The following is an 18,168-nucleotide window of genomic DNA, read 5'->3' as shown; positions in this document are numbered from 1 at the left end:
AAAAGATGGTAATACTTTAAAAGAAATCTCGCCGTTACCCCCAAGATCAAATAACCCAAAATTATAATTAAGCACACAAATTTTTGGGCCCGGTCACGGTGCCACTTTTAATTATATATGGAATTGAAAGGAAGTTCTACATAATCTCTCAAATCAAAATTTGTTTTACTGGCTCTAAGGGGGATGGAGATGATCTAAGAAAGATGATTGATGTCTAATCTAGCTTGGTGGGCCCACCAGGGGGCATTTCTTATGTTGTTGACTTGTCCTTTTTAAATACCAACTTTGTTTTCTTTCTTTAAAATATACAAAATCTCGAGTCACCCTTGCATGACATGAATGGCACCTTTTAATTAGTACCGAGTCCGACATTTTTAATAGTTATCTCATAGTATATTGAGGTTTCAACTTTTTGGACCAATGAACGGGGATGCTGAATCAATAATGACTATATATATATATATATAATAAAGAAAATTGTTAATAATGTTTGGTGGGGCAAAGTCACGAGACTTGAATACCAAGTAAAATAAATTGTTTGTGGGTTGCTTAAAACTTCATATATAGTAAGTAAGCAAGTATCTTGAGATCCCACTTCAATAGTTGGAAACTGCAGGTTGGTTAGAGCTTAACATCGTTAGGTAGACGGTAGCCTTTTGAATTGTTTTCTACTTAATTGCATGAACAAACAAGCAATTAGGGTATCATTAAATTGTTGATGTTGATTGAACATTTTTGCGACTATTTTATTATCGCTTAAACTTGTAAATATCATCCTTTTAATTAGTCTTATTGTACTTGCATCCTAATGTGATCTAAAACCAACAACCGAGCTAGCGAGAGGATTATATATATATATATATAGACCTAATTAGCAACAGCCAATTAATTAATGGCACTAACAACCATTCAAGTTGGGAAAATTAAATCATATATATGTTCATTTTATCTATATTTCATGTATTTAATCTCTAATTAACTCGTCATTAATTTAGTATTTGAATTAAATAGTGATAAGATCAAATAATAATCAATGATAGAATAAAATAATGATGTAATTAATTAAATAATATTATCTTACGTATCATATCGTAAGAATGATATTATAGTCTAGAGTTATAAAGATCTCATATTTAGCACGTCAATTTGTGAGCAAAATATTATTATACATTAATTGTTAGAAGACCATTTTTACCCCTTTATCCAAATAGATTACAATTAAAAAATATATTTTTTTAATGTGAATAAAAATATTTTTAAATACCATAAAATATAATTTAATTACATATATATATTTAAATAATAAATTAAAATTTAAAATATAAGAGATAAATAAATTTAAAAAAAAATTGTTAGATTTATTTATATTATTAAAAACAAAAATATTCATACAGTTCAAATCTTTAATCCCACGATTTTTATATATATAATCCGAGGATTGGTTAAAAAAGTTTGATACGTAGCATGTGGAAACTACAGGATATAAAAAAACTACCCCAATTAATCCTATGGGTCCATATATAGGATTAATTGTGGATCCAGCACAACCATAGAAACATTAATATTAGAATTGCTTAGTCTTAGAGTTTTTATTTAATTTAAAATTTTGTATATCTACATAAGTATGTATCTAGCTAAAATGAATTTAGCTAGCTCTATCCTTTCAGTAAAAAAGATTGGGCCGATCGAGTTTAATTGTAATTCAATTAAGAGAATTAATGAGGCGGGATTATTTTAAATTTAGCTGATCATTTCATTTCAGTTAAATGAGATATTAAATATTGGGAATTTAATTTTTGTTTTTAAAATTCTTGTCAAACGGGGTAAAGCTAAACCAATATTAAAGGCCATAATTAGTGTAATAAATAACAAGATACATTTATATTATATTTTATTTTAGTTAAAAAGAGTAATTGATAATAAATATATACGTCATTTTTTTACAATAATATTTTATCAACTAATTAATTAATAGGAATGCTTTGGAATTAAAAACAAAATCAAATCTAGTTAATCCATCGTATGGAGATTTCAGGGTGGAGGTAACAATCAGTACTGAGACGAATTCAAATCTAGTTAATGAGTTGGGTTTAATTAACAAGGTGGATAAAGATGGGCAAATTAGCGTTCGGACAAATGGCTGGGTCAGTTTTCTTTCATTTTCTCCACGCGGTTATCCTACATTTTTATCATTAATTAATGGTCCCAGCACGGTAAGATATGTTATGTAAGCCCTAACTTTAATTACATGCTTTTTTTGTCAATCTTTGTTATCTCTCTTATTATTCAACGAAACGTGTTCTTTTCTTCTTTCTTTTTTTTTCTTTTGGTGGACCGCAAGCAATAGAAAATGAAATTATTAATAAATTGCCCCCTCCCTCAACTGACCATATATATATGCTAAATTAAGAGAAAACAAATGAATTATTCAGACAGTTCATCGTACTTGAAACCAAATATATTAAACATCGATCTCTTGCATGAGAAAAGTCTCTTCTTTTCGTTTTCAATTTTCTCTTTCGTGTGTTGTGAAAAGTTAACTGGCACTTATAATATCCCCCACATGGTCATGGAAGACCCCCCCCTATAGTGGAGCTAGGCAGGGCAATTGCAAAACAAGCTATTGCAATAGGTCAAGAGTGTTTGACAAAGTGAGAAAGGAAAAGTGAAAGCAACGAAGAAAAAGAAAAGGAATAATTGGATGGGTACCAAAAAGGACAAGCCAAAGAAAAGAATCAATCAATTTATTACCACACCCAAAAACCCAGTGAACTGTTTGGTTTCATTTCTTTCTTATTAGAAGATGACTACCTCAAACACCCCCCCCCCCCCCCCCCCCCAAAAAAAAAAAAAAAAAAAAAATCAATACAAGCCACAAAAAGACCCAAACACACAAAGGAAACTAACAAATTAAATTAGCAAGTGGGTTGAGAATTAAGAGCGACTCTTCTCTTTTTAGCTTTTGCTTTGCATCACTCACTTCCTTTTCCACATCTCCATTTCTAGCGCTTGCATGCCCATTATCCTTTTCCTCAATATATATATATATATATATATATATGATTATCACTTATATGTTGACCTATCTTATATATTAACCAAAAATTTTATATAAAAATTCTCTGTCTTTGACCTCAATAGAATAGTCTGGCAAAAGTTTTAGACACACTATAACATGAAAAATAAAAAAAAATAATACTAAGGGCAATGGTTAAATAACAATAAACATATTTGTGTTTTTAAATAAGGTATATTTATTGTGTGTTGTTTTAAATCTTCAAACAATTTTATTAGTTAGTAGTGTGAGAAATGAATCATGTTTCGACAGAATTGTTTATAAAATAAAAACATGATACAACACATACAACTTGTTTGTATTTATTGTTATTTAATCATTGTTTCTGGTTAGCATTATACAAAAATTATTATTAAAACTAATGTTCAAATAAGATATATATTTATAATTACACTTTGTTTTCAGTTTCATACACTACTGCTACTAATTATTATTATTAAGTATATTGTGTTTTGAAATATTTTATTAATCAATAAAAACGTTTAAAAATTAAAAATAAAATATAACAAATACATTTCTTATTTGAAAATAAATTATATTTAAGCGCTTGACGTAATCACTAATCGCGAGGCTGTTTAAATTGCAATAAATAACGGTTGCATGTAAAAATGGGGAGGAATTAATTGATTGGCGTGGAATCATGCAGGAAAGGAAGACTCTTAATTATAATCATAGACCAATTACGGCTTCCTTCCAATTTGTTTGGAAAGTTGGCAGGATAATTAAAATAATTGCTCTATTGCATTGGGCAGGAATAATGGGTTGACCAGTTACGGCTGGCCGGACTTGGAATTCAATTTCTACGAACATATATGTAAATGTGTTGAATTGTCAAAAGTCTCATTTATGATGCATTGCCTTTAGCTTAGCTAGTAAACAAGTTCATGGCAGGCGCGCGTCTAGCTAGATACCGGCCACCCTTCACTAATTTTGAATAATTCTGTTTAGCTCATGTCGGTCATTAATGCAGCAGGAAATTAGCTTTTTACGTACGGTTGATTAAAAAATGTCAAAATTGGCTTTCGGTACGTACTATATAGTTTGTAACTTTGCTCTTTTTAAGTACTGTAATAAGAAACGGCACTTTTAATAATTTTTTCTTTGAAATAATCATAGAAATAATGTAATAATCGTCTAACAATTAATGTATATAATTTTGTGAAATTAATTCCTCGGTAAATAAAACTTTTGTCATCACCCACGAAGTGCCAAATCGTACGACTACCAAATCCCAGGAAGTATGATCAATGTAGACGTTGATTTGAGCCAACATTTAATATTATTTGCAATTTCATCTTCCATTCACTGTCTATCATTTATATCACTGACAGGCAGACCACAAACATTCTTTGCTTGCGCAGCTGTAACTCTAGATGAACAATTTTCATCAATTGGCTTGCAATAGTATAGTAAACTGATAAGTCAATATTGGCCCTCAAGCAGGAATAACAAAAGCAACAAAATACACGACATGCATGTAATCAATTCATTAATTAATTAATTAATTATCCTTGTAACTGTATTTTTAAATTTTAAGATATTATAAGCACAAAGAAGTAATTAATTACTTGATAAGGGGTGTACATATATATATGTATGTGTGTGTGTAGAGAGAGAGAGAGATGAAGAGAATTAATGTAATGAGAATGGTGATGGAACATATATATATATATATATAGATGATGACAGTGTAAATCCATGATGCATGCAAACATGGATGAGACGAAGTTGGAGGATAACCACCAAGCGATTCCTTAGCATGGATCCATATGTTTACATATTATTATTTGTTTGGCCGTTTGTGAAGAAGGAAGCTGGTACGTAGCCAGCTTTCATTTCAGCCGTGGTCCGACACAAGTTCGGGACATGTTTTTATATTCCTGGAAAACACATTTTTGTGTTGTGTGCTGGATTTAATGCGCATTTCTCATTCAAAAATTGATTTAATGGGGCACTCCGCATATTGAATCACCGTCGCTATTGGTTTGCCCTTTCAACAATGAAGACAGGCAGCATGACTTTTTATCCCCTTCCCACTGTATATACATGCATGTATATTATAATTAATTAATTCTGTATATATATTTTCCACGCACACTTTAGAGACTTTTTTTTTTTTTTTTTTTTTTAACGTTTATGTTTATGGTTTTGGTTGACGCACTCATATAGAGACTTTTTGATGGTGTGCATCATATAACGTGTTAAATTAAAATAGAAAAAGAAAAATGAGACGCGTGTGGAGGGCAACGTTGGCGCGTGAGGGACAGATGAGATATTGTGTGGGAGGGGGGGTGTTCAATGGAGGAGTGGTCCTGTCCTGCCAAGCGTGTGAGGGGGAGGGAGGGTGAGATTCACGTGACATCACCCGGCCGAAAGGCGACAGGACAAGGGGAGGAGGAGGAGAAGAAGAAGAGGTAGAGGGTTGCCTTGTCAACCATCAATCCCGTTTGAGCACCCTTATATAAAGTTGTTAAATTAGTGATCCAAATGGTGGGTTCAACTGCCGAATTTATTAAGGATTTTGTTATTTGCTTCCACAATTCAGATTGAATATGTGTGTATGTATGTATGTATGTATGTATATGTGAGAAAATTTTCATGCATTCCCGCTCTATTTTAATGGTTTGTGTTAAAATAATTAAAGTACGAATTCAAATTATTGTCAAATTGAGTATCACTATTTAATTATTAAAAGAACACCTTTGATAATATATATTTAATAACCAAAAACACCTTTGTGTTGATATTAATTTATTTTAGGTTATTTTATTTATTTTGCAAGTTTGGTCTCTCAATATTTGAGAACCAGTTGTATTATTTTTATTACAATATCTTACTAATTAAGTGACGTGATATATTTGACTTAACTAACAAAGATAAGATATTGTGGTAATTTCAGTAATTTGATTCTACTGCTTTTTTCTGGCTTTTAATAATTTTTGTAGTAAATAATTAATATTAGTATTCATCATCCTGTTAGGTCTTTCTCTTTGAGTCGGGGAGAATTAGTCATCCATTTTTTTTAAATAATACTATTCATCTAGACTGGAAATCCATCTCCAGTCTAGATGATCCTTTTGCTTTCTAAGTTTTACTCTACTACTCTTTAATGGTTTTTTGTTTCTTTCCTGTTCTTGTGCGCCCCAAACTGAAAGTTGGTGAAATCGAAATCAATGAATAAGAAACTTCACTAAACCACAGAGAGAGAGAGAGAGAGAGAGAGAGAGAGAGCAGCGGTACTATCTAATTAATTAATTGGCTGGTAATTTATTTTTAATTAATTAGCTAGGTTTGGTTGCTTAGCTTCACAACTTAGGTTTGCTTCAACAAATGACTACACAGACAAGTCCAATCGTGATTTCCAACCTTGAAACCTGCAGTAGTACTGTTTCTCATCTTTCTTTTTTTTTTTTATTTATTTGTCGCGTGGGTGCAAAGTTTCACTGTCATTGATAACTATGTCTATGTTAAGTCCAACAAAAGAGAACAAAATAATTTCTTTAACCAGGAAAAATAAATATGAATAAATTAACCACTAAAAACGAGATTTTTGCTTCACCTGGTTTTTCAAATTTGTCCTGTATATCCATGCACATTCACTTTTTTTATTTTTTCTTTCTTCTGTTTGTATTTCCCTTCATCATTTTCATAAATGAATTGAAAAGGTGAAAGAAACAAGACATTAGCTAGCTACAGTACTACTGTCATATACTTACATATATATATATATAAGTCTCAATACCCAACTTAATTAGCTAGAGCAATGAAGTTTAACATAACAAGGATTATAATAATATCAATAATAGAAAAAACAATAAAGGAAGAAAAAACCATATATATATATATATATATATTTGGCCCTTGAGCATGCGCAGTTAGGTTCAATCAGCCCAAGGGACATGATTCCTTCATCTTTTGATGTGAAGCTCATATGCATGCCCCCTTCCTCGATTGGCATTGATGATGACATTACTATCTCAACTGAGATGTTCTCACGCAGCCTGTAGCTATATATAGCTAGTTGAGTTCGAAAATAAATTCCATTGTGGTTTTGACTAGTCCTTCCAAAAAATAATTAACATTAACAACAATCGAAAATCTTATTAAAATATTTAGGAGTAACACTTGAGATGACACTCTTGTATTAATTAGTACATTGTATTATATATCATATATAATATAAATATACAATACACTAATATAGAAGCACTCTTAAGTATCCAAATAATAATTTTAAATAACAATATGTATTAATATAACTAATTATTACAAAACTGAAACGATTAATTAATTAGTACATACCACAATATATGTGTGTGAGTGAGAGAGAGAAACTAAAAAAATATGTGGGAGGTCCTAGCTAGCTAGCTAGGTAGAAGTTGAGTTATGTGTATCTATATATGTACAATTAATCACAAAGAAGATGAGTACGTACTTTCTTTGGCGAGGTGATATTGTCCATGAAAGAAATTACTCCCATAACAATGTTCATCACATGCACACCAATACATGTACATATTGGTTGCCTAGATAACCTATTTAATTAATTAATATTCCTAGCTATATATTTTAAGCATCACTTTAATTTCACCGGGTCCCAAAGTGCATGAAAACGTTCTATATAGCAATTGTAAAACATTATAATTAATTCCCATCTATGTAAAGTTCTATATATATATAGCAATTGTAAAACAATATATACAGAGAGTGGGAAGGGGTCGTAGCCAAAGCAAATTAAATTGATTATTATTTAAGTTTAATATTTGTGATAATATTTTTATATTAATTTTTATCATATTAATATAAATATATATATAAGACATTAGTATATATAATATCAGTTAAATTTAAATATTTAAATAATATTAACCGTTTATATTATTATTATTATTGTAATTGTAATAGTATAAACACCGACCGTGTTAAGACCAGTTCAACGTCAACAGATGCCTTACATCACTACATGAGTCGATGATATCTTGTTGTTAATTACACGGTGCGGTGCTTCTGATTCATTTTATATATAATTAAATTTCACATATCATTTATATTGGTGCATTAAATTTGTGTAGTCCTTGTTTGAGACGAAAGGAACACGCTGAAAGGAAACACCTGCAGAAATCAAGGCCATGACAAATGGGCAACACAACTGTGAACTTTCCCATCTAGACGTTGCTGATCCCTCAATCAGTTATACGTGGCTTTCACACCTTTATAAATACCCGCACCCGCACCCGCACCCAACTTCCTTTCATCTTAACCCGTTTTCCTCTCCCTCTCTCTCTCTCTGTTGGTAGTATATATGTTGTGTCTACCATGCTCCATTGATGGATGGAGAGTGTCAAATTGACAAAAGTGACCTGGTCAACCAGTGTCGTCCTTCTGGTCAGATATATATCTGAGGGTAAATTTGAAGGTGAGGATGATATATTAGTTAGTTTATTAGGCACTGTCATAGTATCCCTTAATTTGAGCAGCGATGTTTAAAAAAGGGTGTGGTATAATAATAAAAAATATTAATATAACTCATAAGAGTATATTATAAAGTAAAAATAATTGATCATTTAAAATTAAGATCGAGCACCGATGCCTTTGAGGTAAGCTAGAATTGGGCAGCAGATTAGATTGGATGATTTGAGACATGACTCTGCACTCACCTTATCTTTTAATATACCAGAGTTGGCGTTGGCCGTATGGAAAATAACAACTAGCTGACATTTAAGCACCATTTTTACCCTTTCACTCCATATATTTTGAGTTTTGTCATAAATAATTAATTATTTGCTTCAAAATCTAAATTATTAATTTTTTTTCCTTCACTGTAATTTAGTACTTTATGTGCACGTGTTTCTATTTTTAAAAATAAATATGCTTTCTTTTCTCAATTAACACTTAAAATAAAAATATCGATTTTGTAACAACATTTCAATTAAAAATAATAATACGTCAAATATGATCAAGATGTATATTTCTCTATATAAGTGTATTATCTTTATGAAACATTTATTCATTCAATAATATATTTAGTATTCGATACTTAATTAATTTAAGAATAATATCAATTATTATCTTTAGTGTAATGGTTAATCATCAATAAATGCATTTTATTTTTAAATAAAATATACTTATTACATTTTATTTTTAATATTCAAATAATTTTATTGTCTAATGATAAATGGATGGTGTTTTCAAATTATAACATTATTTGGTTCTTGAATAAAATACAATAAATACACTTTATTTAAAAAAAAGTACATTTATTGCTACTTAATTAATTAATAAACCATTTCTCTCTTAGCATTACTCTTAACTTAAATAAAAAAATATGATTATTTATTTTTGAGTAATACTAATCATATATTAATTGCTTTTAGAACAACAATTAATTAAGGTAAAATAAATACTTTTTATATTCAAATAATGTGCACATTATTTTTATCCAAAAATATTATGTTGGTTGATAAAATGATACCAAATACAATACATTTATCATCAACAAGTAAATAATTTTGTAGCTGAAAATAAGATGTAATAAATATATTATCTAAAAAGTACATATATTTATTGCACCTTAACTATTACTCCAACCTTTATTTTTTATGTTAAATTCTCAATCAAATTTAAGATTATATTAAAGTTAGTATAATACTACAAAATTACTAAACCCTAATAAGGTTTGGAGAAGGTAAGTGGGTTCCCAAACTTTTTTTTTTTTATTCTTGGGTAATGCTAATCAACAAGTAGTGTATCTTATTTTTAAATAAAGTATAAATATTTGTTACACATTATTTTTATTTTTAAATAATTTTATTAATTAATTAAATATCTCATAATACAATATATTTATCATCAATCAAATAAGATTTTTTGAAAATTAAAAATAAGGTACAATAAATATAGCTTAATAAAAAATAATTTACATGTATTACAACTTATTATATATATATATTTTTCGCACAATTTCTTATGGGTTAGACTCAGTCTAATAGGCCGGCCCAATCACCTAAAGCCTAGCCGAGCTCGTCAAGCAAGCTCATATATCACTGAAATTCGAGCTCAGATCATGGAACCAAATGACCTCCTAGCAAGACTTCCAACAAGCTCTCAACGACACATCTAACAAGCTGCCAACAACGCTTCAAGCTCGCTGGCCTTACCGGTCAGCTTGCTGGTCAAACTATTCAGTTCGCATAATAGCATTGCTGTTGAATAACTCGAGACGTGGATTCACCTACTTTATTTGATGTAAATCGGATCCCTGATAATACGAAATCCCGCTCCCAATTTTATGGAGATGATAAGGATATCTTATTCCCCCATGATATCATCTCCATACTTTTATATTTTATGCAATCGCAAAGACCCCTCGCTATAAATAAGGGTCAATAACACCATTGTGAGAGAGATAACATTGATAATATTATATTGTTACTCTGTTGGAATATTTAGAAAACAGTCGTAGAGTAAGCATCGTTATAATCGAACCACGTAAAATTTCCTTGTCCTTACTTCTACTTAATTCTTCCTCTTTACATTTTGACTCATTTTTTCATTACAAGCTTACGAATCACAATCAATTGAATTTGAACGTAAACACAACTTAACTATATATTGTCTTTTAACTATATATTGTCTTTTAAGCAATAAGTAACATTACCCATTATTGTTTAATTAATATTATAAACTTTTTATTTATCTAAATTGTATTCGGGCTAGGAGCTACCTAATTAAAGAGGATATAGATGGGCGGGTTGGCAAATGGAGTGGGATTAATTAAGCAAGCTGTTGTGTGGGCTTGATCTTGTACTTAGAAATGCACCAAGATTAATTAATTAATTATTTAAAGATAGATATATCTTAAATAATACATACATGTAATTTATAAAATGAGGAGATTAATTTATATGGGTTTCTGGACCCCTAGCCTCCTTGTAATTAATTGATCGAATTTGTTTAATTAATTAATAGTGGTGGGAGTACTGAGGTTAAATGAGAGAAAATTGTGGCCCATTAATTAATTAATTTTGTCAACTCAACCGGCTTTCATATATTTAAGAATTGAAGGGGAAGGAATTTGATGAATATGAACGGAAGTTGATAAATTAAAATCTACGGCACTAGAAATTCATGCATATGAGCTTGAATATTAATTATTATTATTAATAATGTTGGATATATATATATATATATGTAGGACCTACTCAGCTTTCGTCTCATATATCATATATATATATATATATAAATACTATTCAAAGTTTAGAATTTGGAAGGGGGGGGGTAATTTCGTCATTTGACAAGTCTATTTAACAACCCCAACCCGGGTCGTCTATCTTCGTCGCCACATTAAAAAAATCTGCATAAATTTCCTTGTCAAATTAGATAAGAAATTAAATAAGCATAAAATAATGTTTGAGTAGAAGAGGAGGTGTACAGGAAGAATAGCGACCTCTTCTCTTTCCCTCCTCTTTCTTTGGTGCTGCGTTCTTTGGGAGTGAGTGAGAGGCGAAGAAGATATATACATCCATATAATATATATATATATATAAATAAATCTATTTTTATATATTTTGTTGTTTATCTTTGTCTGCAGAAGGCGATTGCAGAGAAGCTAGCTAGCATACCGGTGCAAGCAGCTGCTGCGCTACAAAGAGAAAGAAAAGGAGAGAAAGGGAGAGAAGGAAAAGCATCATCAGCAGACAGCTAAATAGAAAGACAAGAATTCAAGAGGCTTTCAATCACTCAGAAGAGAAAACGATGTCTGAGAGAGCTTTGCACCCCTTTTTAACCCTGCTGCTGCAACTCTCACAGAGGTATATATATACATATATAAATATTTGCCTTCAAATTATGGATAAGCAGTACTTAATCCGAAAGCCACAAATTACAGAAGCCTCCTCTGATATGCCTTCTCTTTTTCCTTTTTCTTTCTTTCCATTCCAACTTTCTCGTTTCTATATCTGCCTTAGTATTTTTAATGATGTCTAGTACTGTTTGTTCTTCATGAATTACCCGGAATTCAACCATGGGTTTTGCTTGTGTTCTTGGCGGATCCACAGCTAGACGGACCGGTTTAGGCTGAAAAGAGAAAGATGGTGATGATGATGATAAAGAAGACGCTGATATGGGAATAGCAAGACCGCCACTTCCATCCGTCATATCTCATTCAAAGGGTCACCATCCAATTCAAACCACGGACAAACCCATTTCTGTGAATTCTATGTCCCAAGACTACCACCAAGGAATCTTCAGCTTCTCCAATGGGTTCGACAGAGCCCAACACGAACAACAACACCACATCGCGCAGCAGATCCGGAGGGACAAACTCCGTGTCCAAGGCTTCGAGCCTCCTCCGCCCCTCGTCCCCGTAGAAGAAGAGGAATCCGGCGGCCTTCCCGTCTACGAAACCGCCGGGATGCTCTCCGAAATGTTCAATTTCCATCCCGGCGCTTCCACCGCCTCCGAGTTGCTGGAGCACCAGATATCGCAGAATTATCGGAACCCTCCTCGGCCACAGCCGGCGGCAGGAGCCGGAGTGAGCAGTGAATGGTACGGCAACAGGAACTCCATCTCTCAGCACCATCAGATTCCATCCATTAATGCGGACTCAGCCGCAGCTATGCAGCTTTTTCTGATGAACCCGCAGCCAAGGTCTCCTTCTCAATCGCCGTCTCATCCTCCGGCGACATCCTCCACACTCAACATGCTTCTTCCAAACCAATCGTCCACTTCTAGTCTACAAGGGTTTCACAATCCAATTGGTCCTAATTCCCAATTCACTTGGGTTCCTAATGCTGGCGCCCACGAAGGAGGCAGCGCCGCCCCCCAACTCAACAACCCTAGTGAAATTGGCGGCGTCGTGGAAGGCCAAGGCCTGTCCTTGTCTTTATCCTCTTCACTGCAGCATCTGGAAGCCGCAAAGGCCGAGGAATTGAGGATCGGAGACGGCGGGATGTTGTTCTTTAATCAAGCAGGAGGGTCTAATAATTCGGGTCAGTATCCATACAAAAATTTGCATTTGCAAGGCGGAGTTGGTAACAGTCAGCCTATTCATGTTGGTTTCGGTACTTCACTGGGCGTGGTCAATGTCCTGAGGAATTCCAAATACGCCAAGGCTGCCCAAGAGTTGTTGGAAGAATTCTGTAGTGTTGGGAGGGGTCAGTTCAAAAAGAACAAGTTCGGAAGAAATAACATCAACCCTAATCCTAATCCAAGCAGCAGCGCCGGTGGCGGGGCCGGAAGTGGCGGCGGCGGAGGTGGTTCTTCGTCCACCTCCAAGGACCCCCCTCCTTTATCGGCCGCTGATAGGATTGAGCACCAGAGAAGAAAGGTCAAACTGTTATCCATGCTTGATGAGGCATGTAATCTCTCTCTCTCTCCCTCTCTCTCTCTCTCTCTCAAGGTCCAATCATTTTGGTTTAATTACTTGCTCCATGATTATTGAATTCAACCAGGAGAATAGAAAATTCCGGCCAGTTTCCACGAGAGATATTTTATATTCCAATACGAAGAAAAAGCCGGCTGTTGAAAATAGGGCTCTATATATAGATTGTGTTGGTTGAGCTTGATTACATCCAATTTTATATTCCTATATTTTGCATCGCTGATTCGCTGGTTGTGGGCGTTGGTCTATATATTTACATCATAGTATGAGATCTTCTTTGTGGAAAACAAATAGAGAGAGGCGACTACTATTAGGTGATGTGTCCAAGTATGAAGCAACCTTGCTTGTGATTGAAGAGATGGCTTGCTACAGCGGCACAACAATGCCTACATATACGTATATATATATATGTACAGGTAGCTATATGTATAATTAGAAATGCTAGCTGGTGGTTCCAATCATGGTAATTATAAGATTGCAGAGAAAATCCAACATTTTGGTTATGCCTCAACAATTGACCTTTCGGTGAATCGGTATTTATCATCTTGTTCATATATATTATATACTAATTTAACTGTACTGGGAAAAAAAGCCATGGGGACATTCTTTCTTCTCTATTCCCGTTAACAATCTTGTCAGTGTACCAGCGTTCGATCACCCCATATATTTCTGTATTCTAGGGTTTCCTTTCCTGGCCCCCCACACAAGCATTCATTTCCGCAAATTTTAGGATCCTAATTTAGTGCAGTTTTTCTGGGATCTTGCAGGTGGATAGGAGGTATAACCATTACTGTGAACAGATGCAAATGGTGGTGAACTCATTTGACTTGGTGATGGGATTCGGATCAGCAGTGCCATACACAGCGCTCGCCCAGAAGGCCATGTCGAGGCATTTCCGGTGCCTGAAAGACGCCATAGCAGCACAGTTGAAGCACAGCTGCGAGCTACTGGGAGAAAAGGATGCAGGCACGTCCGGAGTGACGAAAGGGGAAACACCAAGGCTCAAACTGCTAGAGCAAAGCTTCAGGCAACAAAGAGCCTTCCACCAAATGGGCATGATGGAGCAAGAAGCTTGGAGGCCCCAAAGAGGCTTGCCTGAGCGCTCTGTCAACATTTTGAGAGCTTGGCTTTTCGAGCATTTCCTCCACCCGTACGTTTTGCCTTTCTCTCTACCCACCATTTTGCTCTCTCTCTCTCTCTCTCTGGAATCTGAATCTTCATGACAAAACGGAAAGAAGTAGAAGTTAATTTATCTCAAAATCACATTACAATAATGACACTCTTTATTCGTTAAACCCCAAAATAGTATTCCCTTTGCTTTTGTTTCTTTTTTTCTGATTAATGCAGTGTCCTCACGTTGTCTCGTCAGCTTTTCCTTATTTGTTCACTACTTTTTCTCCTTCTTTAGTCCCTTCTCTGACGATTTTTTATTACCACATCAAAAGAAGCCCATGTCAAACCATGTTTTCACACTACAACATTAGTATTTATAGACAACATATCTAGATTGTGAATATAGTAGAATCCAAGTGATGTTACGAGAGAGGTCAGAGGACGCAGTTGTCGTCTTTATTTCAGCTGCAGCAGCAGCAGCAGAAACCTGCAGCTGCTCTCTCTTATAGATTATCACGCTCATGCAGACAAAGAAAGAGAGCTTCACTCCCATCTACCATGGCGTCTCTTTATAGCATTTATGCATGGAGGAATAATGTCATTTTCTGGTCTTTTTCTCAGGTATCCAAGCGATGCCGATAAACATCTCTTGGCACGACAGACTGGTCTATCCAGAAATCAGGTTTGTCCTCTCCTCTCCCTCTCTCTTAACACATGCGTGCATGCATCCATCATCATCATCCACATCATATATACCTGAAATAATAGTTATTACAGTTAAAGAGAGAGAGAAAGAAATCCATCATCCATCTTTTCTGGATATATAGCACTGATTATTTAGAAAACAAACAGTGTTAAAGGCTAAGAAAGTGACAAGATGAATCTAAAAAGTGACAGTTCGAAAAGGTTCAGTTGGGACTGCGTGTTTTAGGGTTATATTTCCTCTGCAGTTTCGCCTAATCAGCCTTCTTAATTTGTTCCCTTTGTTTAGTTATGTTATAAATGAAAATAGAAAAACTAATACAGAATGTTTAACTTGGATAACGCAAACCAACCTTGTATTAATTTGAAGTCACTAAAATGGTTTATATTTCTAGCTAGTCATATTTCTTTTTGCTAAAAAAAAGAAAAGTTCAGCACAAACTATCCAAACAATTCCGTTTTGCAACCCAGACATAAATGGATAAATGATTAACTAAAAATTTTTCAATCAAAATTTAATAATATGGGATCCTAATAAGAATACATCACATTATAATAATACATGATCTATTACAAAGAAAATTTTATTTTAAGATCGAATATAGCTAATATACGTGGTTTAATAGATTTGGTGATTTTATTTGTTTTTACGAAATATATCCTTGAATTTCATATTCTATTATTGGAAATGAAGCATGGAAGTTTTCTTCACGTCTCTGTGTGCCTGCATGTTGTATCCCACCACGCAATTCCACTTAATATGGGTAAGTACTCGCAATGCAACTTCTTTCAACAAGAGGAGAAACATTTCTATATATGCAAACGCATCAGTTAACTATGTCATCTCGTTCTTCCTTAGATCAGATCACATATGCAGTGTCGTATCTTCTTTTCCACCTCTATTTCCTTTTCATTATGAATATTAACGGAAGAATAAATCTTAGAACTAGTATCATGCAATCATAGTCATATAATTAATAATGTTCACCACAGGTCAATTACATACTAGGTAAAGTGGGTTATCATCATGTCTATAAAAAATTTATAATTTGGGTTTTCTTTTCAAATATTAGGTCGGCCCAAAAATAGAAATGGTTTATTAATTCAGGACAAATTTAAAAAAATAATATATATTGTGGAAATGTAAATTGTTTGGATGAAACAGAAGGATAAAAATTTAGGAGTTGAATATTTAATAAAAAAACCATTGATATTCACACATCAAAAACACTAAATTTAAATAAAAAAGACTAAATATTTTTAAAGGTGTCGAGTTATTTGACCCCATTATTTGTCATTTAAAATTTATTATTTAGGTGCAGTTTTATTTAAAAGAATATGACTTTGAGTCAATATCAAGGTGAATATGGATAATAAAATAGGAGGTGTCAGCTCAAATGACATAACAAATTTTAAATATCATTTGAAATTATTCTGTAAAAAATTGTATTGTGAATAACTTTTAAAATAATCTTTAAGAATATTTGTGTATTGATATTTAGATTTGATAATGCAAGGAGTAATTTTGTTTAGCATGCACCGGAGGAAAAAAAAAAAAAAACTCAGGTCCCATTTGTTGAAAGGAGTACACATCGTTTCAATCAATCGGTCAGGCAATTTATATCGTTTCTTTAATCTGTCGGAAGTTGAAAGTTTGGTATTGCAGAGCTAGTACTCGTTAAGAACAATCATCTCATCTAGCCGGGTCGTCCATCAATTAATGCTGTTGTGAAGTTTGGGCTAATTAATTAATTTGACAATTGCGTGTTTCAGGTGTCAAACTGGTTCATAAATGCCAGGGTCCGGTTGTGGAAGCCCATGGTGGAGGAGATGTACCAGCAAGAGACCAAAGAAGAGACAGAAGAGAGAGAAAGGGGCCAAAGCAGCAGCAGTGGCCTCATTGCACAAACACCAACGCCTTCCTCCACCACCATGCCATCAGCAGCAGCAGCAACCACAACAATTACAACAGCTACGGCAGCACCCAGAAGATCCGAAATCAATGTGCTTGAAAACGACCCTTCACTCCACGCAATCAATAGACACCGCTTCTCGGAAAACCAAGCAAAACTGCAGGCCACCACCTCCTCCTCCTCCTCCATGACCATTCCGGCCGCCGCTTCCTTGCCGCCGTCCATAATCCAATCTTATCCTGTCATTCTTCAGGATTCTGACACGTGCCGCCGCGGCACCGTTCTCTGCGCTGACTATAGTGGTGCCGCCGCCGCCACCAGCGGCACCACCGAGAATGCCGAAATGGGGTCGCCGCTGATCAGGTTTGGAACCAGCGGGGGTGATGTCTCCCTCACTCTAGGGCTTCGCCATGCCGGGAACTTGCCGGAGAAGAGTCCTTTCTCAGTTAGAGATTTTGGGGCCTGTTAAGTTATACAAATTATATAAATAGCTTGAGAGCAAAAAACATAGCCTGTCTCGTTAATTAAATTAATTACCTAGTATCGTCTGTTAATTAAATGTTCCCATATTCCATTAAGAAAAATAATATACCCACGAGAAAAGTAGCATCTTATTACAGTTAGCAGCTGGAAGTATGAGGTCTGACATAACTGTATAGCACACTCTTTTATCTTTGCATATATTCCTATTTTCCTATATATTTTCTTATAATATTATTAATTGTTCTTGAAAGCTTTGTACTAAAATCAGTCCTAGCTAGCTAGCTATATGAACTGGGTTGGATAGGTGGAAGGAAGCTGTAGCCTACAGGGGATACTTCGCTATCTTGTTCTCGTAGCTCCATCAGATTGAGCGGGGAAGAGTTGAGAGAGAGAGCGATTGCGGTATTCATTTAGTCAAGGGGAAGTTGTTGGTTTCATAGTTCCCATACCCCAAAACGGCTGATTTGAATAGCATTTTGTGCTAGCTATAGAATAGCTAG

General features: G+C 34.0%; 1 protein-coding gene across 3 annotated transcripts; it reads left to right on the top strand.

Moving 5' to 3' along the window:
- The first annotated feature begins 11,434 nt into the window (after positions 1-11,434).
- LOC127803901 (BEL1-like homeodomain protein 2) lies at positions 11,435-17,808 on the top strand. Of its 3 annotated transcripts, XM_052340515.1 has the most exons (6): positions 11,435-11,567; positions 11,667-11,886; positions 12,133-13,430; positions 14,225-14,607; positions 15,192-15,252; positions 17,046-17,808. In XM_052340515.1, exons 3-6 carry the CDS (start codon positions 12,198-12,200, stop codon positions 17,652-17,654), a joined length of 2,286 nt encoding a protein of 761 aa, XP_052196475.1. In that variant the 5' UTR covers positions 11,435-11,567; positions 11,667-11,886; positions 12,133-12,197; the 3' UTR covers positions 17,655-17,808. The 3 variants fall into 3 exon arrangements, with proteins under 3 accessions (XP_052196475.1, XP_052196476.1, XP_052196474.1); XM_052340516.1 differs by lacking the exon at positions 11,435-11,567 and having other exon boundaries at positions 11,599-11,886; positions 12,062-13,430; XM_052340514.1 differs by lacking the exon at positions 11,435-11,567 and having other exon boundaries at positions 11,600-11,886.
- Positions 17,809-18,168: the final 360 nt, after the last annotated feature.

This window comes from Diospyros lotus, chromosome 6 (assembly GCF_014633365.1).
Source record: "Diospyros lotus cultivar Yz01 chromosome 6, ASM1463336v1, whole genome shotgun sequence".
Taxonomy (NCBI): domain Eukaryota; kingdom Viridiplantae; phylum Streptophyta; class Magnoliopsida; order Ericales; family Ebenaceae; genus Diospyros; species Diospyros lotus.
The sequence above is the reverse complement of the archived record's forward strand: the minus strand, read 5'-3'. Positions and strand labels throughout refer to the sequence as shown.